This window comes from Stegostoma tigrinum, chromosome 10, assembly GCF_030684315.1.
Source record: "Stegostoma tigrinum isolate sSteTig4 chromosome 10, sSteTig4.hap1, whole genome shotgun sequence".
Lineage (NCBI taxonomy): Eukaryota > Metazoa > Chordata > Chondrichthyes > Orectolobiformes > Stegostomatidae > Stegostoma > Stegostoma tigrinum.
In genome coordinates this window covers 34331772-34351812 of record NC_081363.1, presented here as the reverse complement: position 1 = coordinate 34351812, position 20041 = coordinate 34331772, and the positions used below count along the sequence as shown (strand labels likewise).

The window sequence follows — 20041 nt, the reverse complement described above, 5'->3', positions numbered from 1 at the left end:
CTGCTGAGTCACTGTTTTATTTTAGATTTCCACCATACTCAGTTCTTTGTTTTATGTTACTATCTGATCTTTCAAATGGCTTCAATTGAAAAAAAATGTGCATGCAATGGAGGTACTGAGTATGTGCTAGGATGGGACTTGAGTCTGAGGCTGAGACAGTGTGAGCAAGCTGATGAGCAGGAGTGATTGGTAAGATTGTGTATGCCAGAAAGAATGTAGAAATAGAACAAGGGTTTCAGTGGGTCCAGAGGTTTCTGTCTGAATCACAGAATCATAGAGGTTTACAGCACAGAAAATGACCCTTTGGCCTATGGGCTCGGTGCCCATTAAAGACAAGCACCTAACTATTCTAATCCTATTTTCCAGTGCTTGACTCATAGACTTATATGCCTGGGCATTACAAGTGTGCAACTAAATACCTTTTGAATGTTATGAGGCTTTCTGCCTTGACCACCCCTACAGGTAGTGAGTTCCAGATTCCCACCATCCTCTGGTTGAAGAAAAATCTTTCCTCACATCCCCTCTAAACTTCCTGACTTTACCTTAAATGTATGTCACACCCCATCCCCACACTTTTTAATCGCTCCATCAAGGGGAAAAATTCCTTTGCGAGTACCTTATGCATGCCCATCATAATTTTAAACATCACAGTCAGTCCTCCCCTTAGTCTCCTCTGCTCCAAGGAAAGCAACCCCAGCCTTTCCAAAAACAAATAAAAGAAATAAATAAAACAAAGAAAAGTGGAGATCTCAAATAAACAAAAATAAAAATTGCTGGAGAAACTCAGCTGCTCTGGCAATAACTATGCAGAGAAAACAAAGTTCAGCATTTCTGTTTTTGTTAGTCCCACTCTGTCCAATCTTTCTTCATAACCAAAACTCACCAGCACGGGCAACATCCTGGTAATTCTTTTCTGCATCCTCTCCAGTGTAATCACTTCCCTCTAACTCATGTGTCCTTGTCCTCACGATATCTCCAACAGCCTTTCATTTCTGCTTTTGCTACATTAACAGCTTTTCAACTGCCTCAAATCTGAAGCAAATATACAATGGATTTAGCTAGCTTTTGATAATACAGCTTAACTGCCTCAAAGTTTACTACTTGTCACTTTCTACAGTATACATTTTAGTTCTTTATTTCCAAAGAGAATAGTCCCAACCTCTCCAATCTATCCTCATAACTGAAGTTTACCATCCATGAAGCCATTTTAGTAAAACACTTCTGGATTATCTCCAATATGTTCACATCCTTTCTATGGTATAAATACCCAGAAATGTAAACAATATCCTGCCCAAGGTCTAACAAACGTCGTGTCTAAGTTCAGCTTACTCTCCTCCCCTTGCTATCTATGCCACTATTAATACAGCTCAAGGACGTTGTTTGCTTTATCAACTGCTCTGTATACCTGTTCTGTCACCTTTAGTGATCCACATACATATACACACACAGGTCCCCGTGCTCCTGCACCTTCTTGAGGAGTATAACCCCTATTTTACATTGTTTGTCAATGTTCTTCCTACAAAATACATCACCACATGCTGATCCACTTTGAACTTCCACCTTTCTGACCACTCCATCAATTTGTCTGGCGATCTACACTGTCTTCCACACAGTTTACAATTCCTCTCAGTTTTGTATTATCAAAATACTTTGAAATTGCCCCCTGCATAAGAAGATCTATATTATAAATATATATCAGAATAAGTAAGGGTCCCAATACAGACCCCTTGAAATCCCCACCACAAACCAACATCCAGCTCAAAATTTCCATTGACCATTATACGTTATTTCCTATTAATCAGTCAATCGTGTATCCATGTTGTTACCATTACTATTATTCCATGTGCTATAACATTTCCTCCAAACACCTGTTGTGTGGAACTTGATCAAATGCCTGTTGAAAGTCCAAACCCACCACACCAAACTGTACTACATTCATTGGCCTTTTCTGTTGACTCCTCAAAAAAACCATGACTTAAATCCATGCCAACTCTTCTTAAACAATCTATCATTTTCCATATGATTTTTTTTTTCTGATTAATTTGTTTTGGAAACTTTCCCTCCAGGAAATTAAATAAGAAATTGCTAGGCATATCCTTATTGAACTGCCTCCTGTTCTTCAACCCTCTGGTATTTTTCCTGAGTCTGGTTAAGACTAAGATATTGTAGTCAGTTTCCACTTCCTTCTATATTTGTAGATGCATCTCATCTGATACTGGTGTCTTGTCAAGTTTAAGTGGTGATAGCTGATTCAACATTTCATTCTTATCAATCTTGAACCCTGATAGTGACAGTTTCCAGCTCTGTCTTTGTTTCGTACACAGTATCTGCTTCCTTGGTAAAGACAGATGGAAAGTTATCATTTAACACTTCAGCCATGACTTTTGCTTACACAGGTAAATCCCTTTTATTTGCCCCTAATTGGTGTTTTATCATTGTTTTAGAATTGATATGCATGTAGAAGACTTTGGGATTCTCCTTTATCTTAGTCACCAAACTTTTCTCATAATCTATCCCTTTCTTCATGTCTTTAACATGCTTTTTCATATCCTCTTTGAACCTTCTACATTCATCTTGGTTCTCAGTTGTGTTTTTTTTAACCTGATCCGTGTCATAAGCTTATCTGTCTCCTTTATTTTAATTGTTATCTGATCCATAATAAAGATGGGACAAAAACTTACACTGTCCTCCTGGAATGTCACACTACTGGTGATTCTCCAGTCAAACTAACACAAAAGAATGACAGAGATAATGGGAACAGCAGATGCTGGAGAATCCGAGATAACAAGGTGTGGAGTTAGATGAACACAGCAGGCCAAGCAGCATCTTAGGAGCTCAAAAGCTGATGTTTCGGGCCTAGACCCTTCATCAGAAAATTTTCTGATGAAGGGTCAAGGCCTGAAACGTCAGCTTTTGTGCTCCTAAGATGCTGCTTGTCCTGCTTTGTTCATCCAGCTCCACGCTTTGTTATCATAAAAGATTGGCAGAGAGGTTGTCAATACCAGGCAGTTCTGAACAAAGGGTGGGCTATCAAAATTCCTTATATCTGATATAGCACTAATGGTCCCACAGTTAACTGCTACAAAACACAAAGTGTTTTCAAAACACACGTCAAAGTGGACTTATTTCCTACCCTACAAGAAGTGCATTTCTGAGCCTTTAGGGAAATCCACCTACATCTGAGCTTGTACAGAAAAGAATTCTACCAGTTCAGCCAACTGCAAGAACTCGTTTTGTAAAAATATATTTGTTGTGGGATGCAGGCGCTGCTGGCTAAATTTGTATTTATTACCCATCCCTATTTGCCAGTTAGAAATTAACCACTTTTCTGTGGGTCTGGAGTAATACAGAGACCAGACCAGGTAAGAATGCTGGATTTCATTCCCTAAAGGCTATTAGAGAACTGGGTTGGTGTATTTTTTAAACAGCAATTGCCGTTAGATTTCCTTTTAATTCGAGGTTTTGACATTACCACTATGCTACCGTCTTCCCATCATAGTAACTAGACATTGACTTACTAGGCTTAAATCCATGTGAATTAATGCCATAACTTTTGTCTCCCAGTAATTCTTCTTTTCCATTGTTTGCCTTTCTTTCTTCCCCTGCAGTGTGTGTGTGTGCGTGTGTGTGTGTGTGTGCGTGCGCGTGCGTGTTGGGGGTGCAGTGGTGAACCATATACCCTGGATTGACTGCTTGCATAAATAACAATAAAGACTGTTTGTTGTGAATCATTTAAAGACTGCTCTTCACAAGTAGAGGATTTTGGGACGCATGCACAACAACACAACTTCAAAGATGAAATGCATAAAAATAAAATCTAAATTTAAATCCAGCCCTATTAAGGACAGAAAACAAGAACTGAGCTAATAATTCAATTCACTTCACCCCTGTGTTGGTGACAGTACTCTTCACTGAAAGGTCCCTATATGGCTATACTTTGTACTATCTGCTCTGATCAAACTGCTGGTGATAGCATCATGTCTCCCATCATCAAATATCTCCCCTTACTCCATTCCTTCCTTCAAGGATATTGCTGCTTTTCATCCTTCTGTTGTCTTTGAAATTCTTTTCTTGGCCATAAATCCTTTTCTCCCAAAGCTGTACGTAAGATTTTTGTCAAAATATTGGTCCTCCTTTCCTCTCTCAATTTCTGGATTAACGCCATCATTATGGGTAGAGAATTTGGTGATAAGTTTCGGCTCACCAAGTCTGCATTGTAGTGTATCTCGAACGCCACTTTGTAGGATACTTACATGAAAGTTGGAAGCTGAATGTCCTTTACCCGACTGAAATGTTCCCTGGTTGAGAGGGAACAGTCCTGCCTGGCAATTGCTTTGTGGTATCCATTCATCAGTGTTGTAGAATGTGCATGGTGTCATTGGGGCAGCGTTTCCTGCAGCATATGAGGTAGACAACATTGGCTGGGTCACATTAGTATGTACGGTGTAAGTGGTGGGTGATGTTCCCACATACGATGGTAATATCCACGTTGATGATCTGACAAGCTTTGCAGAGGTTGCCAGAGCAGGGCTGTGTGGTGTAGAGGTCACAGTTCTTCTGAAGGCTGGGTAGTTTATTAACCGGCTCATCGATCATTCCTTGATAACAAAGTGTGGAGCTGGATGAACACAGCAGGCCAAGCAGCATCTCAGGATCACAAAATCTGACGTTTCGGGCCTAGACCCTTCATCAGAGAGGGGGATGGGGAGAGGGAACTGGAATAAATAGGGAGAGAGGGGGAGGCGGACCGAAGATGGAGAGAAAACAAGATAGGTAGAGAGGAGAGTATAGGTGGGGAGGTAGGGAGGGGATAGGTCAGTCCAGGGAAGACGGACACGTCAAGGAGGTGGGATGAGGTGGTAGGCAGGAAATGGAGGTGCAGCTTGAGGTGGGAGGAAGGGATGGGTGAGAGGAAGAACAGGTTGGGGAGGCAGAGACAGGCTGGGCTGGTTTTGTGATGCAGTGAGGGGAGGGGACGAGCTGGTCTGGTTTTGTGATGCAGTGGGGGGAGGGGAAGAACTGGGCTGGTTCACCTGGGCCATCTCCAACACATTCCTCACCTTCCTGGGCCTCTCAGTCTCCATCTCAGGTAACCAGCTAGAAACTGATGTCCATTTCAAGCCCACTGACTCCCACAGCTACCTAGAATACACCTCCTCCTACCCACCCTCATGCAAAAATTCCATCCCCTATTCCCAATTCCTCTGCCTCCGCCGCAACTGCTCCCAGGATAAGGCATTCCACTCCCGCACATCCCAGATGTCCACATTCTTTCAGGACCCCAACTTTCCCCCCGCAGTGGTCGAGAATGCCCTTGACCGTATCTCCCACATTTCCTGCAACACATCCCTCACACCCCGCCCCCGCCACAACCGCCCAAAGCGGATCCCCCTCGTCCTCACATACCACCCCACCAACCTCCGGATACAACGTATCATCCTCCGACACTTCCGCCATCTACAATCCAACTCCACCACCCAAGCCATTTTTCCATCCCCATCCTTGTCTGCCTTCCGGAGAGACCACTCCCTCCGTGACTCCCTTGTCCGCTCCACACTGCCCTCCAACCCCACCACACCCGGCACCTTCCCCTGCAACCGCAGGAAGTGCTACACTTGCCCCCACACCTCCTCCCTCACCCCCATCCCAGGCCCTAGAATGACCTTCCATATCAAACAGATGTTGACCTGCACATCTGCCAACGTGGTATATTGTATCCATTGCACCCGGTGTGGCTTCCTCTGCATTGGGGAAACCAAGCGGAGGCTTGGGGACCACTTTGCAGAGTACCTCCACTCAGTTTGCAACAAACAACTGCACCTCCGAGTTGCGAACCATTTCAACTTCCCCCTCCCATTCATCAGACGACATGTCCATCATGGGCCTCCTGCAGTGCCACAATGATGCCACCCGAAGGTTGCAGGAACAGCAACTCATATTCCGCTCGGGAACCCTGCAGCCCAATGGTATCAATGTGGGCTTCACAAGCTTCAAAATCTCCCCTTCCCCCACTGCATCCCAAAACCAGCCCAGTTCTTCCCCTCCCCCCACTGCATCACAAAACAAGCCCAGCTCGTCCCCTGCCCCCACTGCATCCCAAAACCAGCCCAGTCTGTCTCCGCTTCCCTAACCTGTTCTTCCTCTCACCCATCCCTTCCTCCCACCCCAAGCCGCACCTCCATTTCCTACCTACTAACCTCATTCCGCCTCCTTGACCTGTCCATCTTCCCTGGACTGACCTATCCCCTCCCTACATCCACACCTGTACTGTCCTCTCCACCTATCTTGTTTTCTCTCCATCTTCGGTCCGCCTCCCCCTCTCTCCCTATTTATTCCAGTTCCCTCTCCCCATCCCCCTCTCTGATGAAGGGTCTAGGCCTGAAACGTCAGCTTTTGTGCTCCTGGGATGCTGCTGGGCCTGCTGTGTTCATCCAGATTCACACTTTGTTATCTTGGATTCTCCAGCATCTGCTGTTCCCATTATCATCGGTCATTCTTTCACTTGTTATTCAGCTGTTGACATTTTGCTTACAACGTTTGACACAATTGATCAACTACAAAGGCCTGTTGTTCAGCTGGTGACACTCCACTCACACTATTTGTATTTACCTTTTGACACTCTTGATTACCTGGAATTGTCTTGCCATTATCTCTCCGCATATAAATTCTGTGCCTGTGCACTTCTCTCTACTTCACCCGATGAAGGAGTTGAGCTTCAAAAGCTTGTGATTTCAAATAAATCTGTAGACTATAACCTGGTGTTGTCTGGCTGCTGTCAAAATAAGTAAACTAAAACAATGTTTAATAGATGTGCCTTGTAACAAGGTCATTTCATTAATGATAAGAAAAACCATCTAATAAGGCAGAAGTTCATCAAAATTTATGGAGTGAAATCAATTGTGGTCTCAGAAAAGAAAACCAATGGGTCCAGGTCTGATAAATAGGAAGTTCATAATGTTTTTCAATTTACAAGTTCCTTTGGTTAGCTTTATGGGTTATCAATACTAAAATTATTGTAAATTTATTAATTTCTTTTCAAGTATTTATAAATTAGTTCATGGAACTAAGGAAGCTTATGGAACTCTGTAGGAATGTATGAATTAGATATGGTGTGGATATATCCTTGTTTAATAATTTTATCTCTCCGAAAACTTCATCAGTGGCTTCCTCTAGCTTTTCCAATGGAGAAGCATTTTGGATTTCATTGCAAAGGCTTTCTGTTCATTTCAGAAACTATGCTAAAAATATACAGCAGGTAGAATTGAATCTTCGAGACAGAAACCTTTTTACAATCAGAATTGGATCTCCCGGGAGTAATGAAAATTTGATGTGAAATTAAGTTTTGCATTTCCCTTCACAAATTTTGACTGTTATATATTTCTGAAAAAATTATCTCATTATTTCAAAATTCCAGCATCTGCATTATCACTTTTACAGTAACAAACAGTCTAAGACTACATTCTCCAGTAGATTGTGAAAGATGACCTATGTTTCAGATTATTAAACTATCATTCAAACACAATAGATAGATCCAAATATCCTTCCGTAACTAATGATCAGTTTTTGGAATTTTCATGAAGAGAAAGGACAATCAGCAACCTCTTGAATTACATTGTCAAGGCCATTTTGGCATTCACCTTTGGAGTGTGTACATAAATCCCCCCAGTGCAATCAAGAAAGATGCCAAACAGATCATTGTCACTTTGTTCTTACATCCATCCTAATGAATGATGAGAGAAGAGCTCTGGCACCAGCCAAAGAATAGTTCATCTATCTTTCTCTCTCAACTAAGTAATACTTATGTACAAGAAGCACAAAACAAATCTACTCATCAGGGGTGGGTTGGCATTTGCAGTGGGTGTTGTTTGGGGGCTAATGAAACACGTGAAGAAAATTACTTCATGTGAGGAAAATGTACACCGTGAGAACAAAAATGTGCCTTAGCTTAATGGAAATTTTATTCTGAAGAAACCACGATGAAAGGGAACAATTTGTTTTATTTCTAAGTCATACATTCATTCATTCTAACCACAAACCTCAGTAACAAATACCCTCATTAACAGATTTCCTCCGCAAAATGAAATGATTATAGAATATTCCCCTGTGTACGTTTCCAGGAGCCCTTCAATAGAATAAATAATCTTTAGCCCTGTAACTAGAGCTTGAATGAGATTTAGATTAGATTTATTGAACTTTTAATGGCTTTAATGTGATTGTTTTAATGACAGTTTTAAAACTGTAATGTGGGCAAAACCAATCCCTATCCCAAGAATGGATCTAGTCCTGTGAACAGTTAATGTAAATGTTTGGTGTGTTTGCTGAGATTTGATCTTGAGTCAATAGTCACTTCATGGCTTTTGCATATTATTTATTTTCAATGTATAGGGTTAATCGGCATAAACCTTCACACATTTTTGAAAACTACTTTGATGCCTATTTACAGAACAATGTTTAGTATCCTTTGCTAATTTTACCAAATCCCAAAACAATGAAAAGAAAAATCTAAAAGTTTATCTTATTTGACTTATTAAGAATGCCAATTCCAGTTCAATTTAAAAATTCATCAATGATAATTAAAAATCAGCATTGAAGTTGGTGTTAATGTACAAAACATTAAAGGACCAATATCTTGATTAGTTTCAATTGAAAACCATGCTATAGTCTGACTGCAGTGATAATGGGAACTGCAGATGCTGGAGAATCCAAGATCATAAAGTGTGAAGCTGGATGAACACAGCAGACCAAGCAGCATCTCAGGAGCACAAAAGCTGACATTTCAGGCCTAGACCCTTCTTCAGACCAGTCTGTTGCTGCAAGTGCAGTGAGCTACCTTTCAAGATGCTTTCACCCTACATCAAGACACATAAAGCTACAATAGCAAAGTTTCACAATTTGTTACTGTTAGATAAGCAAAATGCTGAAACTGGGGTATGTTTCACCATCTGACCATCCCATTATCTTATCCTTTCTGGCCCCTTCTCTGTTAGGGAAGTATAAATAAGCTTATTCAACAATGGTTACCCACAGCTCAGCCTGTGTTAGTCTTGTTTAGTGCAATAAACAAAACAAAGGTAACTCCGATGGTGGGTGAGAATTATCTTTCACAATTATTTTGATTCATGCGTAGGGCCCCTAATCCCTGAAGATATTAATGCTCCTTGTGTGCTGCATATCTCCCTTTCCAATATATCTCTGACTAACTCATTCACAAACTTTTGAATACAGAAGCCAAGGCAAGAATAAGGATGTTGCAGGGTAGGGGCGATGGTTTTAGAAAGACTTGTTCCTCTTGCTTCCAGATGTTGCAGCAGACTCTCAATGCAGACATTGATCTATTGATGCATCCTGTGTGGACTTGAAGTTGGTATCATGCGAGCACTGTTACATTCTTAACTGCACAGAGTCTCAAGCAGACAGATGTAGTTGTAAAACAATGGACTTTATACAAATGTGAGACACCATATGAAGTGCAATGTAACCTGTACCACGAATGTGCCGTCAATACGTTTTCCTCTTTCTTTCATTCTCACTGTATCTCAGTGTAGTCCCTGGTTCCACTTTTGGGTGGAGAGAGCCTGCTCTGCAGTGGAACCCTGTGACCAAGGAGGTTTAGGTGTGCAACCTAGGGGATGGAGTAGAATCTTTTGTGATGTGCAGCGGGGCTGCTAGCCAGAGGCAATTTGACATTCCTTGGGATTAGCAGGCAGGATGGAGCTGGGGAGCCTGACCACCAGTGGGTGGGGTGACGGGGTGTAGACGTGGGCCTCCTTTCAGCAGGCCCAGGTCTCCATGACAGACATCAACCTTTGCACTCAGATGGACAAATGGTTGCATGACTCTCAGCACTGCTACAGCTTCTGAGCACTGAGACCCTTTGTGTCCCACATACCCATCTGCTGCTCAAGTCTGTCTCTGTGCATCTGGGCAAAAATCCTTGATGGTCAACTATCACAGGGTCCTCTGCTGCCTGGCACTGAACAGGTGTTTGCTCTCTAGCAGTCCTCTGAGTACCAAATGGCCTGAAGTATCTCATCTGGGCCAACAGTGAAGCCGAGGTACTGACCAGTTTATGCTCACTAAAATTTGAAATCTCATGTTCGCAGTCAGGTGTCAGAATGTGTGCTGCTGGTTGTGCAGGGGGCAGCCTGGGGCCTGAGTGGGTGGTTTCTGGGAGAGCAGGCCATTTCACCATGGACCTGGTGGAGATGTAGGCGTCACTTGCAAGATGAAAGGTAATGAGGGTGTGATAACCTGTGGTAAGCCACCGTGTGTAATGACTGACACTGACAATGAAGTTAATGTGGGTGTTGCAGTGGAATCATCATAGATTCCCTACAGTGTGGAAATAGGCCCTTCAGCCCAACAAGTCCACGCTGGCCCTCAGAGCATCCCACCCAGGCCCATTACCCTATAAAACTCCTAATCTACACATCCCTGAACACTATGAGAAATTTAGCATGGACAATCCACCTAACCTGTACATCTTTGGACTGTGGGAGGAAACCAGAGCACCCAGAGGAAACCCACGTAGACACGGGGAGAACGTGCAAACTCCACACAGCCCAAGGGTGGAATCGAACCTGGAATGAAGAATAGTAATTGTTCAGTTGGTTTGACATGGATGTATTGGCTTCTCCACAGAATTGATCCCAATTCCATCCTGTGAGGGCCTAGAATCTCTCCTCACCAGGGCTGAGGAGTTAAATGTCTGCTCTGTTCTGGGCTGCATCCTCCTGCAATGAAAAGGAGGGATTGAATGAACTGAAAGTAAGTGGCAAGGGTTTTCCAGCTGGTGCAAGTGGGGTGGTGAGGTATTCCAAGTAAGCAAATAGCGGAGGCCATGCAGGGTACATGGTATGGGAGATTGGTAAGGGGGAGGCATATACGTGGAGAGGGACATGGGGGTGTTGGGGCATGGATGAATGGTGATGAAAGAAAGACAGGAAAGTTGTTGCAAGTGAAAGTGAGGGTGACAGAGTATGAGCTTCAGTTGGAGTTGGGAGTAGCAGGGAAATGGTAATTGTTGAACAGCAGAGAGATGAATATGGCAGTTACCCTGACATGTTATTGTCAGTCTTATGGCATCTCTTGCGATTATTCCACACCATTGAGATGGCAGTGACTAAAATGATGACCTCCAGGGTACAAGGAGGCTGGTGGCGTGGCCTTCTCCAGTGGACTTCTGGGAAAACCATGCCCATCCTCTACACCACCCCATCCATCAGGACCTCAAGTCCCAGTCAGAGAATCACAGTGCCATCACCCAACTTCTTTGAAATGTTCAGAATAATAAATCAACTCAAATCCCTGATAACAAGCTGTAGAGTTGGATGAACACAGCAGGCCAAGCAGCATCTTAGGAGCAGGAAAGCTGATGTTTCGGGCCTAGACCCTTCATCACCAAATCAAATCCCTACAGTGTGGAAGCAGACCATTTGGATCATTGAGTCCACATTAACCCTCTGTATAGCATTCTATCCAGCCCTACACTGCCAGCCTATCCCTGTAACCCAGACTAATCCACCTGGCTTGTACATGCCTGGACACAGTGACGTAAGTTTCATTTGTAACTACAGTAAGAACAAATATGAAATCCAATGTGTTAGATTGTTCCTGTTAGATTGGTCCTATTGTATTCTCGGAAATTTTGTGCACATGCTATCTTATGTTTTAATGTACAATTCTTTTTAAAGTGGGCTAGCTTGTGGTATATTTTAAGATCTGAGAATTTTGCCATATTGCCCTCTCTATTGCTCCCTCTGTTGGGAAGGCTTTAATAAAGCTGGTTTATTAATTTTGCATATAGATGAGCATGCAATGGTCCTTCTCTGTAACAGGGGGCTCCATCTTTTCACAGGTTGGATGTGCTGTACTAAAGAAAGGTGTAGTGATTATACAGAGGCCAACAATATGGATGCCATAGAATATGAGTTCCGTGATTAGGATTGTTAACCAGGTCCTGACAGACATAAACGAGAGTGTTAGTGTCAGTTCACTCTGAGAGTTGGCTTTGAGGAAGTCAGACTAGCGCCAAATACTATTTACGTGTAAGTAAAGGGTGACTTGGTGATGGGATGATGACCCCTGTGGAATTATTTCATAAGGTGTAACATAGCTTAGAAACATGACTGTGAATTCATGACATTACCTCTCCTGATAAACTGTCAAATCTGAGGGAAGACAACTGTTTGACACCAAGTCCGAGATTTTTAGTATAATGAAGTGGGTACTCATTAATGAGTACACTATTAGATTATTGCAAGTGTGCAGTGTTCTGATTCGAATGCATAATACTGCTTGTACACTGTTAGTCTGCAATGTCTTGCAGTGACTTTGATATACAGGTATTGACTTGTAACTAAGGCCTTCAGTTGCAAGTAGTTTGTTTGCTAGCTGTCTTTAATTAGGATTTGTGTCAACTGTTGAATAATTAGAGACCACTAAAGAGACCTTGCGTAACTTTTAGCAGTCATTGACCAGCAATACATCTTAATTAGTTTGAATCATGGCGATTTCAGAGAAGACTGTATAGGCATTCCTGGTTGTTGTTAATTACTTAAATCTCAATGGCTATGTTGTTTTTCAGTGAAGCCTTGAATTAGAAAACTAAATGTGTTATAATTTCATTCTCAATAAGCTTGTACTTTAATAATTATTCTGTCTCTTTTAACTCAATTTCAAACCCTTATTATTCAACCAAGACTGATACTTTTTATGATGATTCATTTTAAACCTATTTCAATCTGAGAAATTTGGATCTTACACTCCTTCCATCAATCTACATTGTGTGAAAAAAAAATTGGTAAAAGAAAGATAATTTCATTTTCTATCATTCAGTGGTTGAGATCTATTATATTCATGATCGCATTAAAATTTAACGTACATGATCACTGTCCACAGATGCTTCATTGTCCTGGTATAAATCCTGAGCTGTAGTGAGTTGGAGTGGTAACTGGTACAAAGTTTAGTCGTTAGGAAACTTGTATTCTCTGGAGTTCATGACAAATTTAGCTGCAGGGCATGATTAGTATTTTTGGAATCAGTTTCCCAGGGACCTTACAGAGATTGATAAAATCATGAGGGGTTTAGAAAGGCTGAATAGCCAAGGTCTTTTTCCTAGGGTAAAGAATCCAAAACTAGAGAGCATAGCTTTAAGGGGAATAATTTAAAAAGGACATGAAGGGTAACTTTTTCACACAGAGGGTGTTGCGTGTATGGAATCAGGTACTGGAGGAAGTGGTGGAGGCTGGTATAATTACAACATTTAAAAGGCATTTGGGTACAAGAATGTGAAGAGTTTCGAGCGAAATTGGCTAAACATTGGCAAATGGGACTAGATTAATTGAGGATATCTGGTTGGCATGGACTAGTTAGACTGAATGTTCTGTTTCTGTGCTGTACATCTCTATGACTCTATGATTCAATTTTGTCAACCTGATTGTGAGGTTGGTTAGCTGTTGGGCAGGTTGGTCCTCAGCATGTGGCTATGGCAGGCAGAAGCAGGGTTATTGAGGGGCATCAACAAACTTCTTAGGGAAATCAGAGGAAGAGGAGAGAAGAATTCAACAAGGCTTGAAGATCAAGGAGGAGTGGTTGTGATATTTCTGCAAATGACAGGGGAGCTGAAGGCAAGGCTATCAGGTCAAAGTAGACATCAGGAGAACATTGATTCATGAACAACTGTTTGATTGCTGTGATCATAGAAAGGTGTCCCTGGTGGGTCAGTGGGAAGCAATCCTACTCCTTGAATACAAACAGTGCTGGCAAAGACCTTGCTTATTTTTTGCATCAGTTTATTCCTCCCTTTAGTTCTGGAATTTTCTGAGATCTGGAAAGCCCAAGCAGGCATCACTTAATGTTGGAGCAAGAAAAAGAAGCTCCCTGACCAACCCACTTCCCAGCAATAGGTTGGTCAGTCACCTGCCATCGAAACTGGAAGTTTTGGACACTTTGGGACATGTTACCTTCATACCTGAGATGTTTTCTGTTCATGCTTTTGACACAAATACACCCATTTGGATGAAGGTAGGGTCAGTTAAAACTTCTCTTCATTGGGTGAAATTTTAACTTCTGCAGAACTTGCATGGAGTTAAAACTGAGCATATTAGCTCTAGGTTGCTCATGCCTGCTGTTCGTATTAGTTGTGCATTCTCATTAATTTCAATCTCTCTCTTAGTTACAGCCTCTTAGGGTCCAGTTTGAACTGCCTAAATCTAGTGACTATGTCTTACAGCAAAATCTACTGTTACTTGGATGTTGATCAAATCTAAATTGAAAAACATGTTCAGAAAGGCCAGGGAGCACTTAATCTTATACTGGCGCAGGCATGAGCCCTTCTCAGGAATTGAGACTGAGACACTTTGACAGGGTTGAGGGAAAGTTGGTCACTCCCTGAGAATGTTTGTTGTTGACAGGATTCGAAACAAATAGAAAAAATTTTGTTTCTTGCCATTGACATTATTAACCTTGAACACAAATTTCATAAAACTGAGTAGCAGAAAAACATAATGATATCTCCCCCATCAGTTTAAGTCATTGGAAAGTTAGATGAGTACTTTGCTTCTGAAGCTTTAGCTAACATTTCACCTAATGTTTCTGATACAAATTCCATAAACAGTATTAAAACCGATGGATATTAAAAGTTATGCAACTCAACTGAGGAATTTTCTTTTTGTCTTTTGCAGATTTGGATGATCCCGTACTGACGATACATCATAGTATAGGTGAAGCAAAGGAATTGTTTTACTTTGAACGAACTGTATTCCTTAGGTGTTCAGTCAATTCAAATCCCCCTGTCCGATACAGTTGGCGCCGAGGAAGAGAAATTCTATCACAGGGATCAGACAAGGGGATTGAGATCTATGAACCCTTTTTTACCCAGGTACATTATAAATCTTGTTGTCAATATCTGAACAAAGTAACTGAATCTCATTTGATTTGTAGTAATATAGCAGATGTGACTTGCTTGTCGATGGCCTGGTTGAAAATGCATCCTAGTATGGTGTGTTCCAAATTGGCTTCAACTTTGGGATAATGGCTCAGGAAAATAATCTAACTGCACTCTCCCTCCATGCTCACTTTTTGATAGTTCAGCCAGTCTCCAGACTGTCTGCATTAGGAGTATTTGCACATGGGCAATCTTCCTCACAACAAAACTTTTGATGCAAATTAAGATATAACAAATTAAATGAATGAAGCTGATGTTGCTGGTGAAATAGTGCAATATGGAAGTCGTCAGATATCACATGTAAAATTTTAAATATTTATTGTTAAAATATACTTTAATTATCTATTTTTAATATAAAATGCAAAACGCAAAATTTTTGTATGTGCGTTTATTTTACTAATGCTCTTCTAACTGGTCTAATTACAGCATGCTGATTAATAGCAAATTGTGCTGATGGAAGCATTTCACACAATTGCAGATTTTGCACACCTCCCACCCCATTTTTTTTCTCCATGGCACCAATTTTGTGACAAGATCGAGCTGTGTCACTAATCAGAGAGATATGTTTTCTAACAACAGTATGCTCAAGTGATCCAAGATTAATGCATCCTCTTTGACCCAAGGTCTGTCCACTTAATTGTACAATGATAAAAGCCTCAGATTGTGGTAATGGCCTGGAGCAGATGAACAGATGGAGTAGCTCTCTTTCAGCATTTGTACAACTATAGCTATAGGATTTTCTAAACATTGTTCAACCGTCACTAGCTATTGAGTTTAATTTATGAAACATAAAAACAATTGGACCCTTGGTAATGCCGACTTGTCCATTTGAACAGATCAGAGCAAAGTGTGTCTTATTGTTGTGCCACAAATGTGTTGAATTTTACTATTGATTTCAGGAGATGAATAGTAAAAGGAAGTATTCTCAGCGCAGGTTGCCCATCTGAATTTTAGATACCATTAACTGAAAGAAATATCCCACCATTATAACTTCAGGGAAACTGCAGGGTTTTGCTTCACCCAAAGTCGCAATATCAGCCAACTTGTTCAAGCATGCTCCAGCTGTCTGCCTTTTGCCACTATTCCTAATTAAAGAAAAAAAAACATCTACATCCAGAAGTCACTGTCTACTAAATCTATTTTACAGTTCAAATTCTACACATATTTATCACAGATGAAGTGATATGGTAAATTGGATTAATGTGTAATTACAATTGCTTTTGTTGTTTTGATAGTTGAATTAACATTAAAAACATGCAAAGTTGTTGATAACAAAATAAGTTGATGTTTTGAGCTGAAGAATTACCTGCAGCCACCTTCGCCAAAGTGGAGAGAAAATTTCTCCTGTTCACCTGATGATTTAATTAAATTTGAGAATTCAAACCCTTGCAGGTTTCATTATCTACTTCAATATTCATCCTAAAAATTAATTTCTTAGTAGATGATGCTGCAAATTAAATTAATATCAACTATCATACTAACTTTGGAGCAAAATTCTTACATTTTAAAAAAATGCTCATGAAACTGGGCTGTTAGTCCTAACATGTCCTTGAATTATCAACAGTTTGGGATGAAGTAAGTCTGCAAATTGTGTTAGCCATTGTTCAATGGCTGAATCACAAGGATGTAAGTTGAAGGTTCATTTGATGACGAGAGCAAGGAAATATAGTTTGACACTCCAGGGCACTACTGAAGGAATTTTACATAGCCAGAGCTATGTTTTTCAGATGTGATATGAAACCACTAATACGTTTGCTCCCTCATTTAAAACCAAAAGTTGCTGTGGCATTATATTGAACAGCCAAGAGAGATTTCCCTCTATCCCCTTCCAATCAATATCACACAGGCTGATTATCTTGCCATTATCACATTGCTGTTTGTGGGAGTGTGCATTGTGGAAATTGACTTCCTCACTTCCAATGTTACAACAGTGCGTACACTTCAAAAAATACTTTACTGTGTATTAACTGTTTTGTGATGACCTGAGATTACGGAAGGGTCTTTATTGATGCATTTCTTACTTTACTGTTTTTTTTAAAACTGAAAATGAGAAGGGTAGCATAGTAATAATGTAATTTAGCCATTGGTGTAGACATCTGGATGAATGCTTGAGAAATATGATTTCAAATCCCACCACAGCAGCTAAGGAAATTGAAATACAATTAACTCTAAGAAATCTGGAATAGAAAGCTGGTCCCAGGATGAGACTGACATTATAAGTCAAACTGGTTATTGATGAGTAAAGAAAATCTTTATCTGTTCTGGCCTATGTGCAATCTGAAATGCATGGCATTGTAGTTGACTCTTAGCTGTCCTCTAAAATTGTCAAGCAAGTTCCCCCTGGTATAGCAAATGAGGATAGGTTAGGGCAAGTGTCACCATTGACTTAGGTATCAGATGTGATATGACCAAGGTACACAGAAACTGCAGATGCTGGAAATGTGAAACTTAAATAGAAATTGCTGTGAAAAAGTCAGCAGGTTGAGCAGCATCTGTGAAGAGAAAGCAGATGCAATGTGTCCGATCCAGTGACCCTTCTTCAGAACTGGAGTACTGGATGAGACAGATTCAGAACAGTTTATAATAGGTTTAAACCGAAAAACCTGATTATCATTGGGAGCTATGAGCCAACATTTGCAGGGTAACTATATTTTTCATAATTCGTAAACTCATTTAGCTCCTCAAGCCTGCTTTGCCATTCAATAAGATTATGGCTGATCCGATTGTGGCAGAAACTCTACCTTCTAACCTAGCCCTGCTGTGTTCATCCAGCTCTACGCTTTGTTATCTCGGATTCTCCAGCATCTGCAGTTCCTATTATCCCGAGTGAGATTTAACTCCCCTGTTAACTGAGAATTTATCTATCTTTGCCTTTAAAAAAAAGGACTCTGTCTCAACTGCACTCTAGGTAAGAGAGTTTCAAACATTTGAACATATGAGAGGAAGAAATTCCCTCCTCGTCTACTAAAATTTTTACATTGGCCCAGATTTTCTGGGAGGCTAGGCAGTTGTTAGTAGAGTTCAGTTACAAGAATGAGAGGTGTCTTTACCAAAACATACATTTTTCTTAAAGGACTTGAGAGGGTGCCTGTGAAAAGTTTGTCCTTGTGGGAGAGTTTAGGGCTGGAGGTCATACTTTTAGAATAAAGGATCCCACATTTAACACAGAGGTGAGGAGAAATTTTTTCTCTGAGGGCTGCCAATCTACAGAACTCTTTACCGCAGAGGGCCATCTGTTTGGTATATACAAGGCTGACACTATCTAACAACTAACTGAATCAAGGTTATGAGGGATAGTTAGAAAAGAGCAGTTGAGAATTATCAGATTATCCACGTTGTCATTGAGTGGCAGGCACTCAACAGGTTGAAATGGCCTATTTCTGCTCCTATATTTTAGGGAATCGCCCATGATTTTGAAGATTTCACTGGGCTATTTGTTTCTACCTGCAATCCACCAAAAGTCTCCATTTAAATCAAAGAATTCAGATGGTTCTGATAAAATGAAGGGTAACCAAAAGTCAGGAAAAATAGGACTATTAAACATATAGTTTAACTTCTTGATAGCTGTTCAGCTGACTCCATACTTACCTCGTACACCCTCAACTGCATCTTCCCCAGAAGATGTGTATTCCACCAACCCTGACCTGAAACTGTTGTCCTCTGTACTTCACCGACCCCCTGGTCCTCCATCATACCGGACCATTACTTCCCTTCCTCTATATGTCTCACCCACCCCTGCAGGTGGACATGCTGCCTCGTTTCCCATTCTGAACTCAACACCCCTTACCATGCTGCTGGATCCCAGCAACTGGCCAAACCCCACCACACCCGGCACCTTCCCCTGCAACCGCAGGAAGTGCTACACTTGCCCCCGCACCTCCTCCCTCACCCCCATCCAGGGCCCCAAGATGACTTTCCATATTAAGCAGAGGTTCACCTGCACATCTGCCAACGTGGTATACTGTATCCATTGTACCCGGTGTGGCTTCCTCTACATTGGGGAAACCAAGCGGAGGCTTGGGGACCGCTTTGCAGAGCACATCCGCTCGGTTCGCAACAAACAACTGCACCTCCCAGTCGTGAGCCGTTTCAACTCCCCCTCCCATTCCTCAGACGACATGTCCATCATGGGCCTCCTGCAGTACCACAATGATGCCACCCGAAGGTTGCAGGAACAGCAACTCATATTCCACTTGGGAAACCTGCAGCCCAATGGTATCAATGTGGACTTCACAAGCTTCAAAATCTCCCCTTCCCCTACGGCATCTCAAAACCAGCCCAGTTCTTCCCCTCCCCCCACTGCATCACCAAACCAGCCCAGCTCATCCCCTCCCCCCACTGCATCACAAAACCAGCCCAGCCTGTCTCTGCTTCCGTAACCTGTTCTTCCCTTCCTCCCACCTCAAGCCGCACCTCCATTTCCTACCTACCACCTTATCCCGCCTCCTTGACCTGTCCATCTTCCCTGGACTGACCTATCCCCTCCCTACCTCCTCACCTATACTCTCCTCTCTACCCATCTTGTTTTCTCTCCATCTTCGGTCCGCCTCCCCCTCTCTCCCTATTTATTCCAGTTCCCTCCCCCCAACCCCCTCTCTGATGAAGGGTCTAGGCCCGAAATGTCAGCTTTTGTGCTCCTGAGATGCTGCTTGGCCTGCTGTGTTCATCCAGCTCCACACTTTGTTACACATCCTCACTGTTGTATCATTTCCTGCTCCCCTTGTGAGCTTGCAGTTGGCATCCTATCCATTTGGCAGGCTACCTCCTACCAGCTGCACCTTGTCCTTTAATCACTATGTCCTCACACTTTAGTGTGTGCTTATGTTTTAACAACAGCTGTCAATGAGCCTGTCAATGACTCTGGATGTTTATATTCCTGAGTATGACAGCTCACTGCTGTGAAAGGCCCTCTGGTTTATTTTCCCCACAGGTCGGTGCTACAAAAGAACTGAGAGAATGAAAGCACAGCTGCACCTTTTGGAAGGTACCCTGATCAGAATCTCCTCTTGGGAATATGGAGCTCCATCCTCTCCTTTGGAAAAAGAAGGGGCAAAGTGGCAACTGCATGAGATTGTTACTCCTGAGTAAATCTGA

At 41.9% G+C, this 20041-nt stretch overlaps 1 protein-coding gene across 2 annotated transcripts in view; it reads left to right on the top strand.

Annotated features, from left to right (window-relative positions):
• mdga2a (MAM domain containing glycosylphosphatidylinositol anchor 2a) overlaps positions 1-20041 on the top strand; it is an 871663-nt gene that overhangs the window by 302228 nt on the left and 549394 nt on the right. For both annotated transcript variants that reach the window (XM_048538415.2, XM_048538414.2), the window contains exon 4: positions 14685-14881. In XM_048538415.2, coding sequence (XP_048394372.1) covers positions 14685-14881 — 197 coding nt within the window. The remainder of the gene's footprint in view (positions 1-14684; positions 14882-20041) is intronic.